The 15,814-nt window shown below is 44.0% G+C and overlaps 1 protein-coding gene across 2 annotated transcripts in view; it reads right to left on the bottom strand.

Moving 5' to 3' along the window:
* The window catches only part of LOC138258306 (tumor necrosis factor ligand superfamily member 13B-like), a 148,692-nt gene that overhangs the window by 64,243 nt on the left and 68,635 nt on the right, over positions 1 to 15,814 (bottom strand). For both annotated transcript variants that reach the window (XM_069205930.1, XM_069205931.1), the window contains exon 4: positions 6,863 to 6,975. In XM_069205930.1, coding sequence (XP_069062031.1) covers positions 6,863 to 6,975 — 113 coding nt within the window. The remainder of the gene's footprint in view (positions 1 to 6,862; positions 6,976 to 15,814) is intronic.

Here is a 15,814-nt window from a genome sequence, read left to right as displayed (position 1 = left end):
CCCCATCCCCTGAAGCCTTCTTTTTTTTATGAAGGTAGCGAGTGCCTCCCCAAGTCTATAGTAGCTCCTAGACCCCATCACTTGTGGCCACAGGTGTACCAGGTTGACACAGGGCCATCCACAAAACAGCACACTGGGGGCTAAAAGGGGAGCCCCTGGGCCCTCTTGACCACCCCTGGCTCCCCAAATGCACCATCCTGGGTTCCTGGGTTCCGTGGAAGTCGGCATTCCTCCCGCCTGGTGGGAGCAGCCGTTTCTGTTTGGTACATTCAATGCTAGTCATTTTTTTTTTTTTCAAGTGTTTCATAATTAAACATAACTACTCACAGTTAATAAACCAATGACAATAACCAATATTAAATTGAACAACTCGGTCAATATTCACTATATAATCAAAATCAAGGCCAAGTGTTCGGTCATATTTGCATTTCATTTTCCAGGGACGGGGGAAACATCTTACCAAACCAAAATGTGTTCCCTGTGTCACTCACTAAAACGAATACACCATCAGTGCACAAATAAATCCAAAAACACACAATGGAACTCTGTAGTGCAAAGCACGCAACAGCCTACAGCCAATGATTTCCTTTTGGGTGTCAATTGTTGCGTGCTTTGCACCATAGAGTCCCATTGTGTGTTTTGGGATTTATTTGTGCACTACTGGTTTATTCATTTTAGTGAGTGACACAGGGAACACATTTTGGTTTGGTAAGATAAATATTTTGGCCCTGGCTGGTGAGAACCCCCTCCACAGGGCCTATTGTGGTATGGTATCCCTACTCTGCCCCCCTATGTTTTTTGCAATTAAACTCAGGACAGGTTGCTGAGTCCTGAGTCCTTTAAAGGATGCCTGCAACATTTTTCTTAATGTTGCAGGGAGCCAAAGCGCTCGCTCCCGGGGGAGCTTGTCTCCCATGGGAGAGAATTGGCCCAAGGGAAAAAAGCCCCTGGGGCTAAATAGAACCCTTCATGTTTTTGAAGTTGGGTTTGATGGACTCTCACAAGAGTCCCTCAAACCAAACAGTCCAGTTATGCAAATATTTTTGTACCTTAATATGCCAAAAACTGCTGAACGGATTTACACCCAATCACAAGAAGCAGGCTTTCTGGACCACAATCTAGCTTCCTGCCAAATTTGGTGTAATTCTGTTGAGCAGTTTTTGCAGTAGCACTTCTTAAAGAAGTTTATGGAAAATGCATGGGGATTTTGTGTTTTGAGACCCTCCCTTTTTTCTCTACCACTGCTTGACAGATCACCCTGAAACTTTCCATGAACAATCTAGTCAAAAAGTAGCACCTTTTTGGAGAGTTTTGTGAAGATTCATCAAACGGCACCAAAGTTATCAGCAAACCAAAAATAATTCTCCCTGTGGAAAAGTAGAACTAACTATAACTACCAAGTGGCGACCTCAACTGGGATAGATATATTCATATTATTATATAAGCAAAGAAGAAAAACCACAGCAAATCCCGGAAAGTTGAAAAGTTCCAATTTATTCCTTGTAATGTCCTTAAATGTACCAATGGCATCTGGCCCAATCTGACATCTTGGGACCAGAATCACACGATGACAACAGAATTCATTTTCAAAAGGGCAACAGCCTCAAACGATGACAACAGAATTCATTTTCAAATGGACAACAACCGACACGTGTTTCGTCTGGGTAGACTTTATCAAGGCTATAGTTAAGATTTTTACTCGATGTTCCAAAATGCCAGAAAAAAGTTACTGTTTTATAAGTTGATATAACAATTGAGGAAGAATATGAATGAGGACCATGGTAAGCCTCCAATCCTTCACGCGTTTCTCACTGATTCAGTTGACTGCGTCGCATATGGTAATTAATTCTGTTGTCATCGTGTGATTCTGGTCCCAAGATGTCAGATTGGGCCAGATGCCATTGGTACGTTTAAGGACATTACAAGGAATAAATTGGAACTTTTCAACTTTCCGGGATGTGCTGTGGTTTTTCTTCTTTGCTTGTTACAACTGTAACCTTTTCGGGGTGACAGTTCACGCACTCTGTGGCTGGGTGCATTACCACTTTGAGCACTCCCTCTATCGATCTTACGTCATCATGGACTTTACAAAAAAGCAATAGCTCATCTTTGGAAAGTGCGCTCTCTCTTCTACACAGCCACCTTTTTGTTTTTATCATATTATTATATATAGATATATATATATATATATATACATATATATATATATATATCTATATATATATACTGTATATACACACACACACAAATTTCATGAGCCTGAGTGACTCCATTTAGGATTCTCAGGTACTACTCTCACTACAGAAATGCCACTGTGCTATGGTAGAACCTGCACAGATTTTAAATAGAGAGTGCACAACCAGCATATGTTGGCAAAGTGGTAAATCCAGGATTAAACATCAGGGGCCAGAGGTACCAAAGGATTTTACCCATTCTGTGTCTATAGGAAAAAGCTTTCGTACATATGGCCCCAGGTCTCCTGCGATTGAGGCCAAAACCTTCCCACCTTCCCATGTCTAGGAGTGGAGGATGGATGTTTGTGTCTGCCCACCTCATTAAAGTGCACACCTTGTTGTGGGGGGGGTCTTTGTCAAGGATATTTTACAGCACTTTCTACCTTGATGGAGCCTGTATCTTAGCACTCCTAATGTTTGCAGATAAGAGACTAAAGGCATAAGGAGATTGGGAGGCCCATGAGATTCTATGTAATTCCTGTTCAACAATCAAGTCACTTCCTATGTATACTTGGTTTACCAAAGGTAGCAATAGCAAGCAGAGAAGGCATACCCCAGGGTGAGTTAGAGGGATGGCGACTTAGATACAGCATAACACAGTACTGTCAAAACTATGAGCCTTCTAGGGACTATGGGCCTAATTTAGAGGACAGTATGGAATGAAACACTTAAAATAACTCCATACTTACCCTATGGATGAAAGCCCTCTGATTCAGGCAGGGACCTACGGATTTCAAATCTAGTCTACCGCTTCTTGATTGCTACAAGGAGAAACCCAATTCACAGCTTTGTAAAACTGGCAAAAATAAAATGTTTGCATACATCCTCAAATACCTCCCTCCAAGAATTACCTCTGACATGAAGGGTTAAAGGTTAGTCTTCAATTCTTGCAGTGGGAAATTAGGGCATATGACAGGCTTAACATTTTATTTTTGGCAGTTTCACATAGTGCACACAAAAACAGAGATTAGAACTCTGTTTTTGTTTGTGCTATGTTAAAAACTGATAAAAATGAAATGTTGATTGTCACCATACTTACCAATAGACCTGATTCAGTATAAATCAGCGCAAATCAGTGGGCAAACTAAATTCTCCTGACTATTTTTTAAGCCTATTTTTTGCCTGCTCTAAAATGTTGGTGTGTATGCCTACGCCCACCTTACAACACCCCGACCACCCTGCTAGTGTCAATGCGGCACTTGGTCGCAACACACATCATACTTTTTGGCCTCTGAAAAATGTTTGTGAGTATTAATGCCCTAAAACAATGGTTAAAGCACCACATGACGAATGCCTACGCCTCCCAAGCTTTCCATAGTCTGCACAAAGAGAAAACGACGACTAGAGGAATGGCCTTCCTAAGGATTTCGGGGGCCCTGGGCCAAACGTACTTTGGGGGCCCCTGTTCGGGACAGATTTGAATTTATGATCCATTTTCAGCTCTTTCATGCCTTCTATGGCCAGGTCACTGGCAGTGCCCAGGCAAACTCGTCCAAATATAAAGGGGGTTATTACAACTTTGGAGGAGGTGTTAATCCGTCCCAAAAATGACGGTAAAGTGACGGATATACCACCAGCCGTATTACGAGTCAATTATATCCTATGGAACTCGTAATACGGCTGGTGGTATATCCGTCACTTTACCGTCACTTTTGGGACGGATTAACACCTCCTCCAAAGTTGTAATAACCCCCAAAGTTATTTACATCTAATATTCAGGGATGGTGACTTGAGTTTTCAATATTGTAACACAGCAGCAGCTCACTAACATTATTGCAAATAATCTCTATGGTATCCTCCCATATCTCATATGTGAGGTCCTGTTTTGATCTAAAGGAAACATTTCTGGATGTTGCATGAAACATAAACACAACATTTTTCTGCAATAGTCTGTAATAGACTCTCACACATCACCCACATTAAAAATATATTAAAAGAAAACAGTATATCAAACAATCAGCTTAAGAATTTTTCAAGGTCACCAGGACAAGCCTCTCTGCAGAACAGAGCTGGGTCTAAGAGGGGGCTCCTTGAAAGGCTGGGGCCCTGGGGCAGGGCCCATTTGCCCATGCCTTAAAACGTCTCTGACTAGAAGCAGTGTTTATGAGTTTCACTGTTGAAAGAAGGCTCTTTGGGTTCATTATTATTCCGTCCTTTATTTTCAGCCATGGCCTCAGCTCAGTGATGGGTCGTCTCGGCCGCGCCAAACCTTGCAACCAAGCAGCTCTTTGGCAGAGTAACCAGAGTGGAGGAACAGCAATGTTTATGCTGCTGGCCCCTGCTGCTGGAAAATGGCTGGACGTCATTTATTTAATAATGTGTCACAATCCCCCTAACAGTGAGTTTCAAAGGGATGGAGCCTTTCACGAGCGCGGCGACGCGGATCAGTGAACCAGTGTTTGGTGTAATATCAGTGCTTAATTTGTGCTTCTTGTTTCCGGTGCTGAGCACCGGCAGTTATTTTTTAGGCTTATTCTTCTGCCTCAAGCATTTGCTGCGAGCAAAAGACACATTTGGGTAAAACGGAGGAAGAGAAAAACGAAAAAGCGTCACAATGGGAGTAAGCAGAACACTACAGGAGTGAGCTGAAGGGGCAAGGAGAGGCTGTAAATGGATTAAAGAGGCCCGAGATGCCTTCAGGATTGCGCTGCCTCAGTATTCCGTTCTTGCACATTTAATTGCAGCCGCTCCGTGTTTCAGAGGAGAGATCTGAGCACCGGCACGTTTGTATTTACAAATTAAACACTGTGTAATACCCGGGTCATGCTAAAATAGCGTTAAAAGCAAACATCCCTTTCTGTAGGTGTGAACTAGGCTTAACTGGAATGTAAAATACAGACGTCCGTCATCGGAGTCCGATCAAGTGACAGGCTGCAGATCCAGCTAAAGGATTTTTGACCGCATTAATCAGAAGTTCAAAAGTTCAGCAAATGCAAAGCCCTAATCAACAGTTTAGGCAACATCAAGCACTGGCTGCGACATGGCTGCACCTTTCTAGTGAACTCTTCCAGCATTGCCTTTTTTGACAGCTCCCTTAACTGACCTACTTTCACTGGCTCTCAGTGTTCCGGTGTCAAGAATGAATGCAGCACAAGGCTGCAAGAAGCTTTGTTCGAAGCGCTGTGCTTACTCCCATGTGTGAACTGACATAGCCGCCTGGCCTCTCGTCACACACACCGCCTACAAACAGGGCCTACTGTCGCGACAATCCTGGCTGGCGCCCCCTGGGGACATCCTTCTCGACGGGTCCCCTCTCTACTGTCCTCCAAGGGGGGCCTCATCTCGCCATAGCTCCTACCTCACATGTATTTCATTTCTTTTCTTGCGCTTCTCAGACCAATGGAGGGCGTCAGAGCGCTTTACATCCCCACATTCTACAGAGACAGTCACACACGTGTGTAAATCAACGTGACAATGAGGCCTACAGGGTGCAGGAGTCCTGTCCTTCACGCTGGGAGGCAGTACATTGTAGGAGTGCTTGGTCTGTAGAAGTATAACTCCAGATTCAAAACTTAACACGGAGGTTGGCGTTAGCTTTACTTATATGAATTTATATCTACCAAAAACAAACACTTTTTAGGAACCTCAGGATAACCAAAGACTCCGTGAGGAAACTTAAGGTGCTAAACCTGTGCTGTGCAGTTTTCATGCTCGCTTTGATGCCAGTTTATACCTCGTTGTGCTATATTAGTAAGTCTTTAGCCTATGAACTGCAAGTAATACAAGTATCTCTCTGGCAAAAGCAGTAACCCACTGAGCTAGGTCTATAAAATACAACTCTATGAGCTACATGTTACACATGCTTTGCTGCTGGCACATCAACCTTCTGCACTACTTTATGAGGCGTCAAAACTCTTACTAGACAAAACTCGCATCTCTCTAACAGGCACATTAATCACCAGAGTTATCTTGATTTTTGTTACAGCCTAAAAATGGTTGTGCACATAAAGAACTCAGGTGCTTTTAATTCCATGAGATATTTCAGAATGCAGCGCCCCCTGAGCTCGGCTCCAGGTGCAACGGCATCAGTCGCACCTTCCTAAAGCCGGCACTGCCCACAACCTCAAATCTAATTGACTTTGCCAGTGCTTGTTCTGTATTGGTGGGCTCCAGCATGTCCCTTAACAGTAAAAGCCTTGACAAAGCCAGGAGTCTGGCAGCCAAGCCGGGCATGTTGGTTTTGTCAACGTTTGTTTGTCTGTTCCCAAGATATGGGATACCTGCCTTTTGCTCTTACATTGAGAATGGATTATCTGAATTTTAGAAAGAGTTTACAAACCTGGCTTTGTTGTTCCGCTGCAGGTGAGTTTCTATGTTCTTCAAATATAGGGCTAGAAACTTAAAAATAAATAAGTAACCCATGGGGAACCCTCACACATGTGAAGTGTCTTACTTAAATGTTACACCACTTTCTGAGGTTCGTTGCCCTGAAAACTTTTATAGTTTCTCTGCCTCCTGTATTACATATTGTCTTCGTAACTTTTGTTTCTTGCTGGCAAATTTGACAACAAATCTATGTGTCTGCTCGATCAAGCTTGCACTGTCTCAATCCCTGAAACATGAAAGTGACAGCCACCATATTATGGGTAGAGATAAAAAGCTTGCTTTTCAGTCCATTTTTTCCTCACCTGCCCAAACACCAGGTAATAACTGTCCTCCCCAATCACAAGCCTGTTATTTCTCACTTCCAGGACGTGCCCTTGTCTTAGGGCCACCGCCCAGGGGATCACGGTGGAGTCACCTGGTCAAAAAGAAGAGGAAAGACATCATTAGAGCCATGAACAAGGCTTAAGCTGGAACCAGAAAAACAACGGTAAGGAGTACTGAAAACCAAAATAAAGGCTACCATATCAAGCGTTCAAAAAAGAAAGAGATTTGATGCTAAGAGCTCTTAAACTAAGCCGGTGGCTGCAGGTGGGGCCCACCAACACTCTTTTTTTCCTTCAACAAACTTTGATCTGGAGGAAGAGATAGAAAAACACAAAAGAGGGAAAGAGGGAGGAAAAGAAAATTGGAAAAACAGTAACAAAGAGAGAACAGGGATGGATAAAAACCTGCAAGAGTGAGAAAAGGAAGAATCTAGTGGTGAATGAAAGAGGAAGGAGATCGAATCAAGACTACGCAACTTTGGCATTCAGTTCACTGAACTTACATAGCACCAGCCAAGAGCTTCTGAACAAAGCTTTGCGCCACAGCACTTATTCATTTACAGAAATTAAGTACTGGATGTCAAACATTTAGAAGCCACTGGTTTGTACAACACACTCAAAGTTTAACATTACCACTTTGTCCCACGTTCTCACTGTAAGAAACTGAGTTATTGGTTGAGGGGGGTGGAACCCCCACTCAGGCGACAACTACAGTCCTTGTAAGGTGAACCACAAAAAAGTCACTAAATTAACCTGACTTAATTAACTTAGAGTCAATGTGTAAATTATGTATGCAGCACTCAAACTGTAATAAAGTGAAAACAACACAAGATAAATCTCACACCAATTTAGAAAAATAGAATTAATATTGACAATTAAAATGACATCAAAATTAATTAAATCTAATCAGTAGACCCGGAGTTACAGAGTTTAAAACTTTCTAGGGAAAATGGCGGCCAAAAGCACAAAGCGCCTAGAGCGGTTATCTGGTCGTGCCAAACGTAGTCCCAAGTTCAGGCTGACCGAGATGGAGAACGGGCCGGGTACAGGACCAAGTTCAAACTACTGGAAGGTGTAGTTATTTGTACTTGACTGAGATGCAAGATCCTGCACTGTGCTGCGTTATGCTGTGTCACGATGCGTCAATTCCAATGAGGCTGCCGATCAGGAGCTGCGAAGTGCTGCAATGTGAGGTCCTTAGTTGAGTTGTGTGTCAGTTTAGTTGAGGCCTTAGATGAGGAGCTGCGAGGGGCTGTGATGTGAGGTACTGCGTCAAGTTGCATCGGACTGCATCAGTTCCAATGAGGCTGCCAATCAGGAGCTGCAAGGTGCTGCAATGGAAAATCCTGTGTTGAGCAGCATCATACTGCGTCACTTTTGAAGAAACTTTCAGTTGGATAAGGAGGAATACATTCTGATGGTATCTGAAGGCTCCATGACTAGGCGGGGGCACCTATTTGGTATCAGGACTCACTCTAGCAGAGGTCAGCAGCAGGGAACAGGCAGGTCCAGTTGGGTCTGGTCAGCTGGGCAGACGCAAGACAACACTCTGGAGCTTGCTGCGTCCCTGTAGCTCTGGTGATCCTGGATTCTAGGAGATAGGCCCAGTCTTCCTTCCTCAGACAGCAGGGCAGTCCTTCCAGCAGAAGGACAGCAGAGCAGTCTTCTGAGTCTTTCACAGGTTCAGAAGTGACCTGAAGAGTAGCTCAGGAGGTCCAATACTTATACCTGTTGACAGCTTTTAAAGTGGGGGGATTCCCTATACTACCCCCACAGTGGTTCTCGAAAGTCCTTTCCTTCCCGTGTGAAGACTGAAAGAAGTCTAGGGTGAGAAAAGACTAGTGTCTGATTCTTTTGTGTGTTGTGTGAGGCAGAGTCCTTTGAAATGTAATTGGGGCTGGTCACAGCTCCAACCCAGACACTCCGGCAGGATGGCCCATTCTGCCCACACCAAGTCGCCTTTTGTGTCACTGCCTGGGAAGAACACACAAACCCCAACAGAAGAGCCCTCACGGTCATGTGACCCAGGGTATCAGCAGAAGGCACAAATGGTTAGGATGAGAAAATACCAACTTTCTAAAAGTGGCCTGGGCGCTTTGCATTGGCAGAACTGTGACTTAAAATTAAAATTCGACTTTACCATTAAACAGGATTTTAAATAACAAAAAATTTGAGTGTAAACACCATGGCCCTCAAGTTGTAACTGCCGTGCGGCCGCCAATGCAGGCGCACTTCCACAGTGGCCATCAAAACATCCCGCTGGGCCGGCGGGCGGAAACCGAGTTTCTGTCCGCCGGCCCAGCGGGGATGTCGGCCACAACACGGGAGCCGGCTCCAAATGGAGCCGGCGGTGTTGCAGCGGTGCGACGGGTGCAGTTGCACACGTTGTGCTTTTCACTGTCTGCTATGCAGACAGTGAAAAGCTCCATGGGGCTGTGCCAGGGGGCCCTTGCACTGCCCATGCCAAAGGCGGCGGCCAAAGGCATAGGCAGTGCAGGGGCCCCCAGGGGCCCGCGACTCCCCTTTCCACCAGCCTTTTCATGGCGGTTCCTACCGCCATGAAAAGACTGGGGGGAGGGTGACTCGTAATCCCCTGGCCAGTCCCGGCGGTGCGACCGCGGCGCTTCTGCCGCAGTCGTAATACCCAGGATTGCACCGCCAGCCTGTTGGTGGTGCAATCGACGAAACAGCCCTGGCGGTCTTTGACCGCCAGGGTTGTAATGGGGGCCTTTATCTCTATCAGCTGCCAATTAAAAGTTAACCTTTATTAAATGTAATAAGGTAACCCAGTGTTAGTCCGTGGGATAGGACTTACAGTAGTGAAAAATAACATTAGGAGTTTTTAACTACCTGGACATGTAAAACCTACATGTCCTACTTTTTAAATACCATGGACCCTGCCCTATGAGCCTTTAGAGACTACCTTAGGGGTGACTTAGAAGTATTAAAAAGGAAGGGTTAGGCCTGGCATAAGGTTTACTTAGCCAGATCAAAACGACAAAAGTTTTATGTTGCCAGGTCGAAATGTCAGTTTAAAACTGCATTGCAGGCTGAAGTGTCATGTCTGAGACATGTTTGAAAGGGCTACTTTACTGGGTAGTACAAGGTGTGCTTCAGGACCACTAGTAGCATTTAATTTACAGGCCAAGGTTACACATGGTACCATTTACCAGCAGCCTACAAGTACACTAAGGGCCTGATTCTAACTTTGGAGGACGGTGTTAAACCGTCCCAAAAGTGGCGGATATACCACCTACCGTATTACGAGTTCCATAGGATATAATGGACTCGTAATACGGTAGGTGGTATATCTGCCACTTTTGGGACGGTTTAACACCGTCCTCCAAAGTTAGAATCAGGCCCTAAATGTTCCAATTAAGTATAGATAAATTGTACCATGTTTTAGGGAGAGCAAAAGCACTTTAGCACTGATAAAATGCACAGAGTCCAAAAACAAACAATAACAAATTCAGCAAAGCAATAGTGGTGAAGGCAAAAAGTTTGGGGGACTACCACCCAAGGCCGTCAGCTCCGACACTCGCCCCCTGCCTTATCAATTAATGTGATTTAGCCCTGGAGACATACTTCAGAAAGCTCTCAATCATAAAAAAGTTAATTGCTTTAATATAACCCCTTCTCTCCCTATGAAAGAGATAAGAGGACCATTTCCCAAAGAAACCTCATATTTTACCTGTCTCCTGAGTGCTATGGCATCTGCCCCGAGTAAGCAATAAGGTTTGTTCTAACCTGTGTTAACTTGAATTAAAGAGAGTCCCGTTGTGTGGGATTCTTCTTTATTTTTCAGACGACCCTGCTGTGCGCCTCATAAAAATAGGCCTTGTAGATCATTCCTCCTTGCACTGAGAAGCATTTACATTGGCTCATTTAATCCCCCGCCCGACGGTGATCTAGATTTGGCACATCCCTTTCTTGTTTTTCCTTTCCTTGGTGAGCCGGAAACATGCTTCCTGTTTTGCAGTCGTACTGTAGTGCTCAAAGGAAAGGGCTCGGGACGGGGTGATGGCTCGCTGTGTGGCCATTGAAAAAGCAGTAAGAAGCCACTTACTTCAATACCCTGAACCAAAAGTGAATTTGGGACATCTGGAATTGTACTATGGTGCAGTTGCAGCTCTATTGGGAAGATAAGCAGGATAATAAGCTGATTGCATCCAAAAAAGAGGGGGGGACAGGGAGATTAATTGGTCTAATGTACACTCTCCCTATTCGTAATATTACAATAATTAGGTACACTGTTCCACATAAGGCAAAAGAACGCATGGAAAGTTAAGTGTCTCAGGTACAGGTTAATTCAGAAGGAAGGGCCCTCATCATTGGGCTTGCTCTGCGTCAGACCGGCACTGCAATGTCTGACGGGACCCTTAAAGGGGCCTCTTTGCCAGAAATGTTGAAATAGGGAAAATTACAAAAAAACAGCAAGAGAGAGAAAAAAATGGTAAAATTGGCTCGGTCACCTCCTTGAAGAACCAAGTTTATTAGGAGAGGGAGGCGCCGGTCAAGATTAAAAACACCTGTAGAGTGAGAGGGAAATGATGGTCCTTCCCTCTATGTAACAAAGGGAAAAAGTGCAATAACTTTAACCACACTGGAAGGTCAACATGTTTCGTGCCTTACCACGTGCAACTGGATCACCTGGCGCTTCATCAGGACTGAACACAATTTTCTCCAGAAATTAGAAAACATATACAAGAAAGGGGGAGTAAAAGTTTACTCACATCAGTTCGAACCAATTAGAAAAAAAGAAAATACCTGTGGAGACAAAAGAACAAACAAACTACATTCTTCCCAGTTCTATTGTAGGAGATACACAATTAGTGATATGGTGTTAATGAGGCATGGTGATCATGGCCATACAAAAATGTGCTAAGTGGAGATAAGCATATTAAAAGCGATGCTTATCATCATTAATTAGGGAGAGGGCTCCATGGAAAGCACATGCTTACAGTCACTCAATGTTTCTATAATGACATGTTGCAGACAAGACTTCTATAAAACAGTCAAAAAGCAAAGGAGTACTATTCAACAAAGATCTAACGATAAATGAAAGATCTCTTGCATATTAAAAAAGGGTTCAAGGAACAGAGGTCCCAATGCAAAGTAGAGTTACGGAGCCGTACATCAACACTCTTATGGTTTTGGTGAATTCAGAGATAAGTAGGCAGTCAACAAGGAGAAAGCCAAATGAGGCACATTCTAACGCAGCTAAAAAAATAAGCGTAAGTCACAAAAACATACTAGAATCATCATCAGTAGCATTGCATGCAACAAGTACGAAAGAATACAGACTGTGAAAACAGAAAGAGTCAAAAGAGCGTTCGTTTTGAACCGCTCAACTTACATTAGCACCGTCATAAGCCTGATTAGAAATTTCAACCGGGCCGCATTCCTGAAATACTAGAAGGAAACGCGGTCGCAGGCACAGAAGGAAACAAACTGTGAAACCAGGAAATATCAAAGGAGCATTCGATTTGGAGCACTCAACTTACATTAGCACCGTCATAGGCCTGATTAGGACTTCACTGGGGGCCGCGTTCCCGAAATACTTGAAGGAAATGCAGTCGCTGGGAGATGAAGGAAGCCGTAAGGGAGGGCGCCCAATCAGAAAGAGATCTGATGGTGCCTGGGCCCGCATATCAACGGTACAACAAAAACAGAGAGGAAGGACAAGGAATCCTTCCTATCCGTCATCTGAGTGGGATCGAAACTAAGAAGGGACCGCCGATGCTGCGGCTAAAACGAATGGATTTTCGGCACCAGTTACATTGGTGCTGAAAAAGAGGTAATAGAAAATAATTTATAAGGAATGGAAAAAAGAGTTAATGTAAACCCAGGGGATAAATAAGGAACGACAAAAACAAGGGGGAATGCTCTAACGTTTAGCAATACTACTAAAAAAAAACATTTTAAAAAATAAATAAAATGAATTAAAATGTGGCTTGGAGAAAAGAGAGAGAAAGAAGGGACTAAGTTGAACCCCTGGTCAAAAAAAACCCCAAAAATATTATATATAGCCTCTCAATATTGAACTTCACAGATTGCTTGACATCCAAGAGAGGGGAGTATGAAGATGAATATGTCAAAAGAATATTTCTACGACAAGGATACAAGGATAGAAAAATAAAGTTTATCTCATGCAAGCTGCAACACTCATCCATGGTAAGTCATCATTCAATCCATGTATATGAGTTCCCAATTTGAAAACCCAACGTTGTTCTAGTTCCAGTAACGTTCTGGAAGATGATTGTACGGTCTCAAGCACGATCCACCACAAGTCATAAGGAGTGTGTTGAACATCACGATAGTGAATGCTCAATTTCGTAGTAAGACGTCCACATCTGATATTACTATGGTGCTCATTAATTCTAATTTTCACCGGTCTTGTGGTCATTCCTACACATCGCAAATTGCAAAGACAGCAAATCATGTAGATACAATTGCGGGTGTTACAGTTGATATGGCTTAGAAGTCTCCAAGGGCCAATAGGTTCCAGATGGATAATGTTTGTGCATTTAGTCAATGAACATACATTACAGTTGCCACATGGGTGGTGGCCTGTAACGGAAGGAAGACCCCACAATGACTTTTGATCAGATTCCTTGTTACGCAGCAGAGGTCTAGTGTGTACCACTGCATCCCTGATGTCAGAGGATCTTTTGAAAGCAAATAGAGGTTTAGGTATTGTTACTCTCCCACTGGTAATGATGGACCAGTCTCTCACTAGCACACACCCCACGTATACCCAAAAGCACTGCACCTTCTCATACATTGGCCCTAAATCTGCACCTTCTCATACCTGGCCCCTAAAGGCTGGAATGACCTCCCACAACACATCAGAGCCTCCTCCTTTCTTCATGACTTTTGCATGAAGCTGAACACTTGGCTTTTCTAGTTAACCCTTGGTCTCATACACCTGTCGTTTGCACTTACCTATATGGCTTTGCCTGATGTCCCCTTTACAACTGGGGATTTGGCTTGCTCTAATGTCTTTCCTAGTTATCTTATTCATGTTTTAAATGGTTTCCCACTTCATTAAAATATCCAAAAGGTCGTCTGGAAATGGAAAGATCCTGAGAAAGCATTTCTGCCTAGATATTGTCCTAAAAGGTGTTCATTAGTGGGGTTTGACCAGGATTACACAGAATATCTTCTGCCAAGCTTCCAGGAATTTTCAATCATTGCCTCTGAAAATGCCACTCCTATGAACCCTTCACATAAGACAACAAAAGCCTCAATAAAGTAGATCAGGAAACATCGTGCTAGCATAGAATATTAAGTTCAGAAGAGGTGAGGCTTGGCAAGTACAGAATATAGGAAGCTGAAAGCTACGATAATTCTCACTTCCAGGTTGTGGGTGAGACATCTGGGCTCTTATGGGTCGGTGGCTCTAAAAAGTCAGTACCTGATTACAGCTCCCAGTTGTTTCAGCTTACGTCACTTTGTCAGTTTGTCATTCTGCATTTGCGAATCCTCGCTGTTTGCTACTTTTACCATTCTCAGTTCCCCATCCTTGCTTATCCACCAAACCCCTTAGTCTCATCCTCTGTTTTCCATTTACTCTTTTGTGCCTAGTAAGTTCTTTCCCCTGTGTGCTCCAATTCCACAAGCATGCTGGTGCTCTTTATGTCAGCAGCACATTTGTGGTATTTCTATCAGCTCCTGCGGTAACCTCCGCTCCAGGTCTGAATCAGGGGCAACCCCACTGATATGGTGGAGGAGCATCACCCCGCTGCTGAAAGGCAGCAGAAAATTAAAATGATAATACAACTATTATATTATCATTATATTTTTCGCTTCCTCCCCGGCCAGTCTGCCAAGTGTAGGGCAGGGCCATCCTCATCACCAGTGGGAGGAGGAGTAAAGTGCACTCTAAGGCCGCATGTCGATTTGGCCGACCATTCTAGGCTGGCCAAACCGACACGCACACTTAGAACTCTCCACCTGGGCTGTGTTGTACAGCCCAGGTGGAGAACCAGTGCAGGCTCTCACTCCCCAGCTGAGTGGCATGTCAGCCCGCTCAGACCAATCCAGTTGCTTCTCTCATGCTGGGTAACAGCATGAGAGAAGCATCTCGATTGGGTGGGGAGAGAAGAAGCAGAGAAGCACCGAGTCGACGAGGAACACCGAGACGGCATGCGGCAGGTAAGTGCTTTTTGTCAATATTATTATTCCCACGTCCCCTGTGCAAAGTACCCCCACGCGCAACCGCCATCTGCCCCATCGAGCGTTATTGCCAGCAGCTGCCGCTGGTCTGAATCCTGGAATGAGTGCGGCTAGTCACAGTATGTTCTTGTTGAGCAAGAGACAAGTTATAAATGCCACTGGTGTGATTTGTTCATTGTTTGTTTTATTTATGTAGCCTCATACTCTTTCTTTGTCACTCTCTCAAGAGTTACAGAGCCAAAAAATCCAGATTTTTTGGCATTTCCATTGTCTGCTGGGCTGGCTATAATGGTGACATGGGTAATGGCATTCAGGCCAGTGGCTCCATTCTCAAAACTGCAACTGATTATGAGTCAAATTAATGTTTACCTGTTTCAATATGGCGCTCAGCACTCAGTGAACTAGATTTCTGTTTCTAGGTCAGTGCAGGCAAAACAGTATTTAAAGAGACGTTCTCTATCAGTTGGAGCCTGACACTGTGGGTTATTTAGTGGGGTGTTTTTTGGTTGCCATCTTAGTTCACACCTACTTTTCCCTTTACCATCACTTTTATTTTGTTATTTTGCTCTCTCTGTAGCATCTCTTGCATCAATGCCTCCTTCATCAATCATGTCCTTGGAGAACGCCAACCGGAACTGCTGCTTTCTGTCTTACATGTCTGTAAGCTGTTAACTAATCTTAGTCCGTTTCCTGGAAATGTCCCCGGCCTTGTTTCTTTATTTGGGATGCTGAGTAGTCTAACTTATATAATCA

Source organism: Pleurodeles waltl, chromosome 2_1 (genome assembly GCF_031143425.1).
Source record: "Pleurodeles waltl isolate 20211129_DDA chromosome 2_1, aPleWal1.hap1.20221129, whole genome shotgun sequence".
Lineage (NCBI taxonomy): Eukaryota > Metazoa > Chordata > Amphibia > Caudata > Salamandridae > Pleurodeles > Pleurodeles waltl.
The sequence above is the reverse complement of the archived record's forward strand: the minus strand, read 5'-3'. Positions and strand labels throughout refer to the sequence as shown.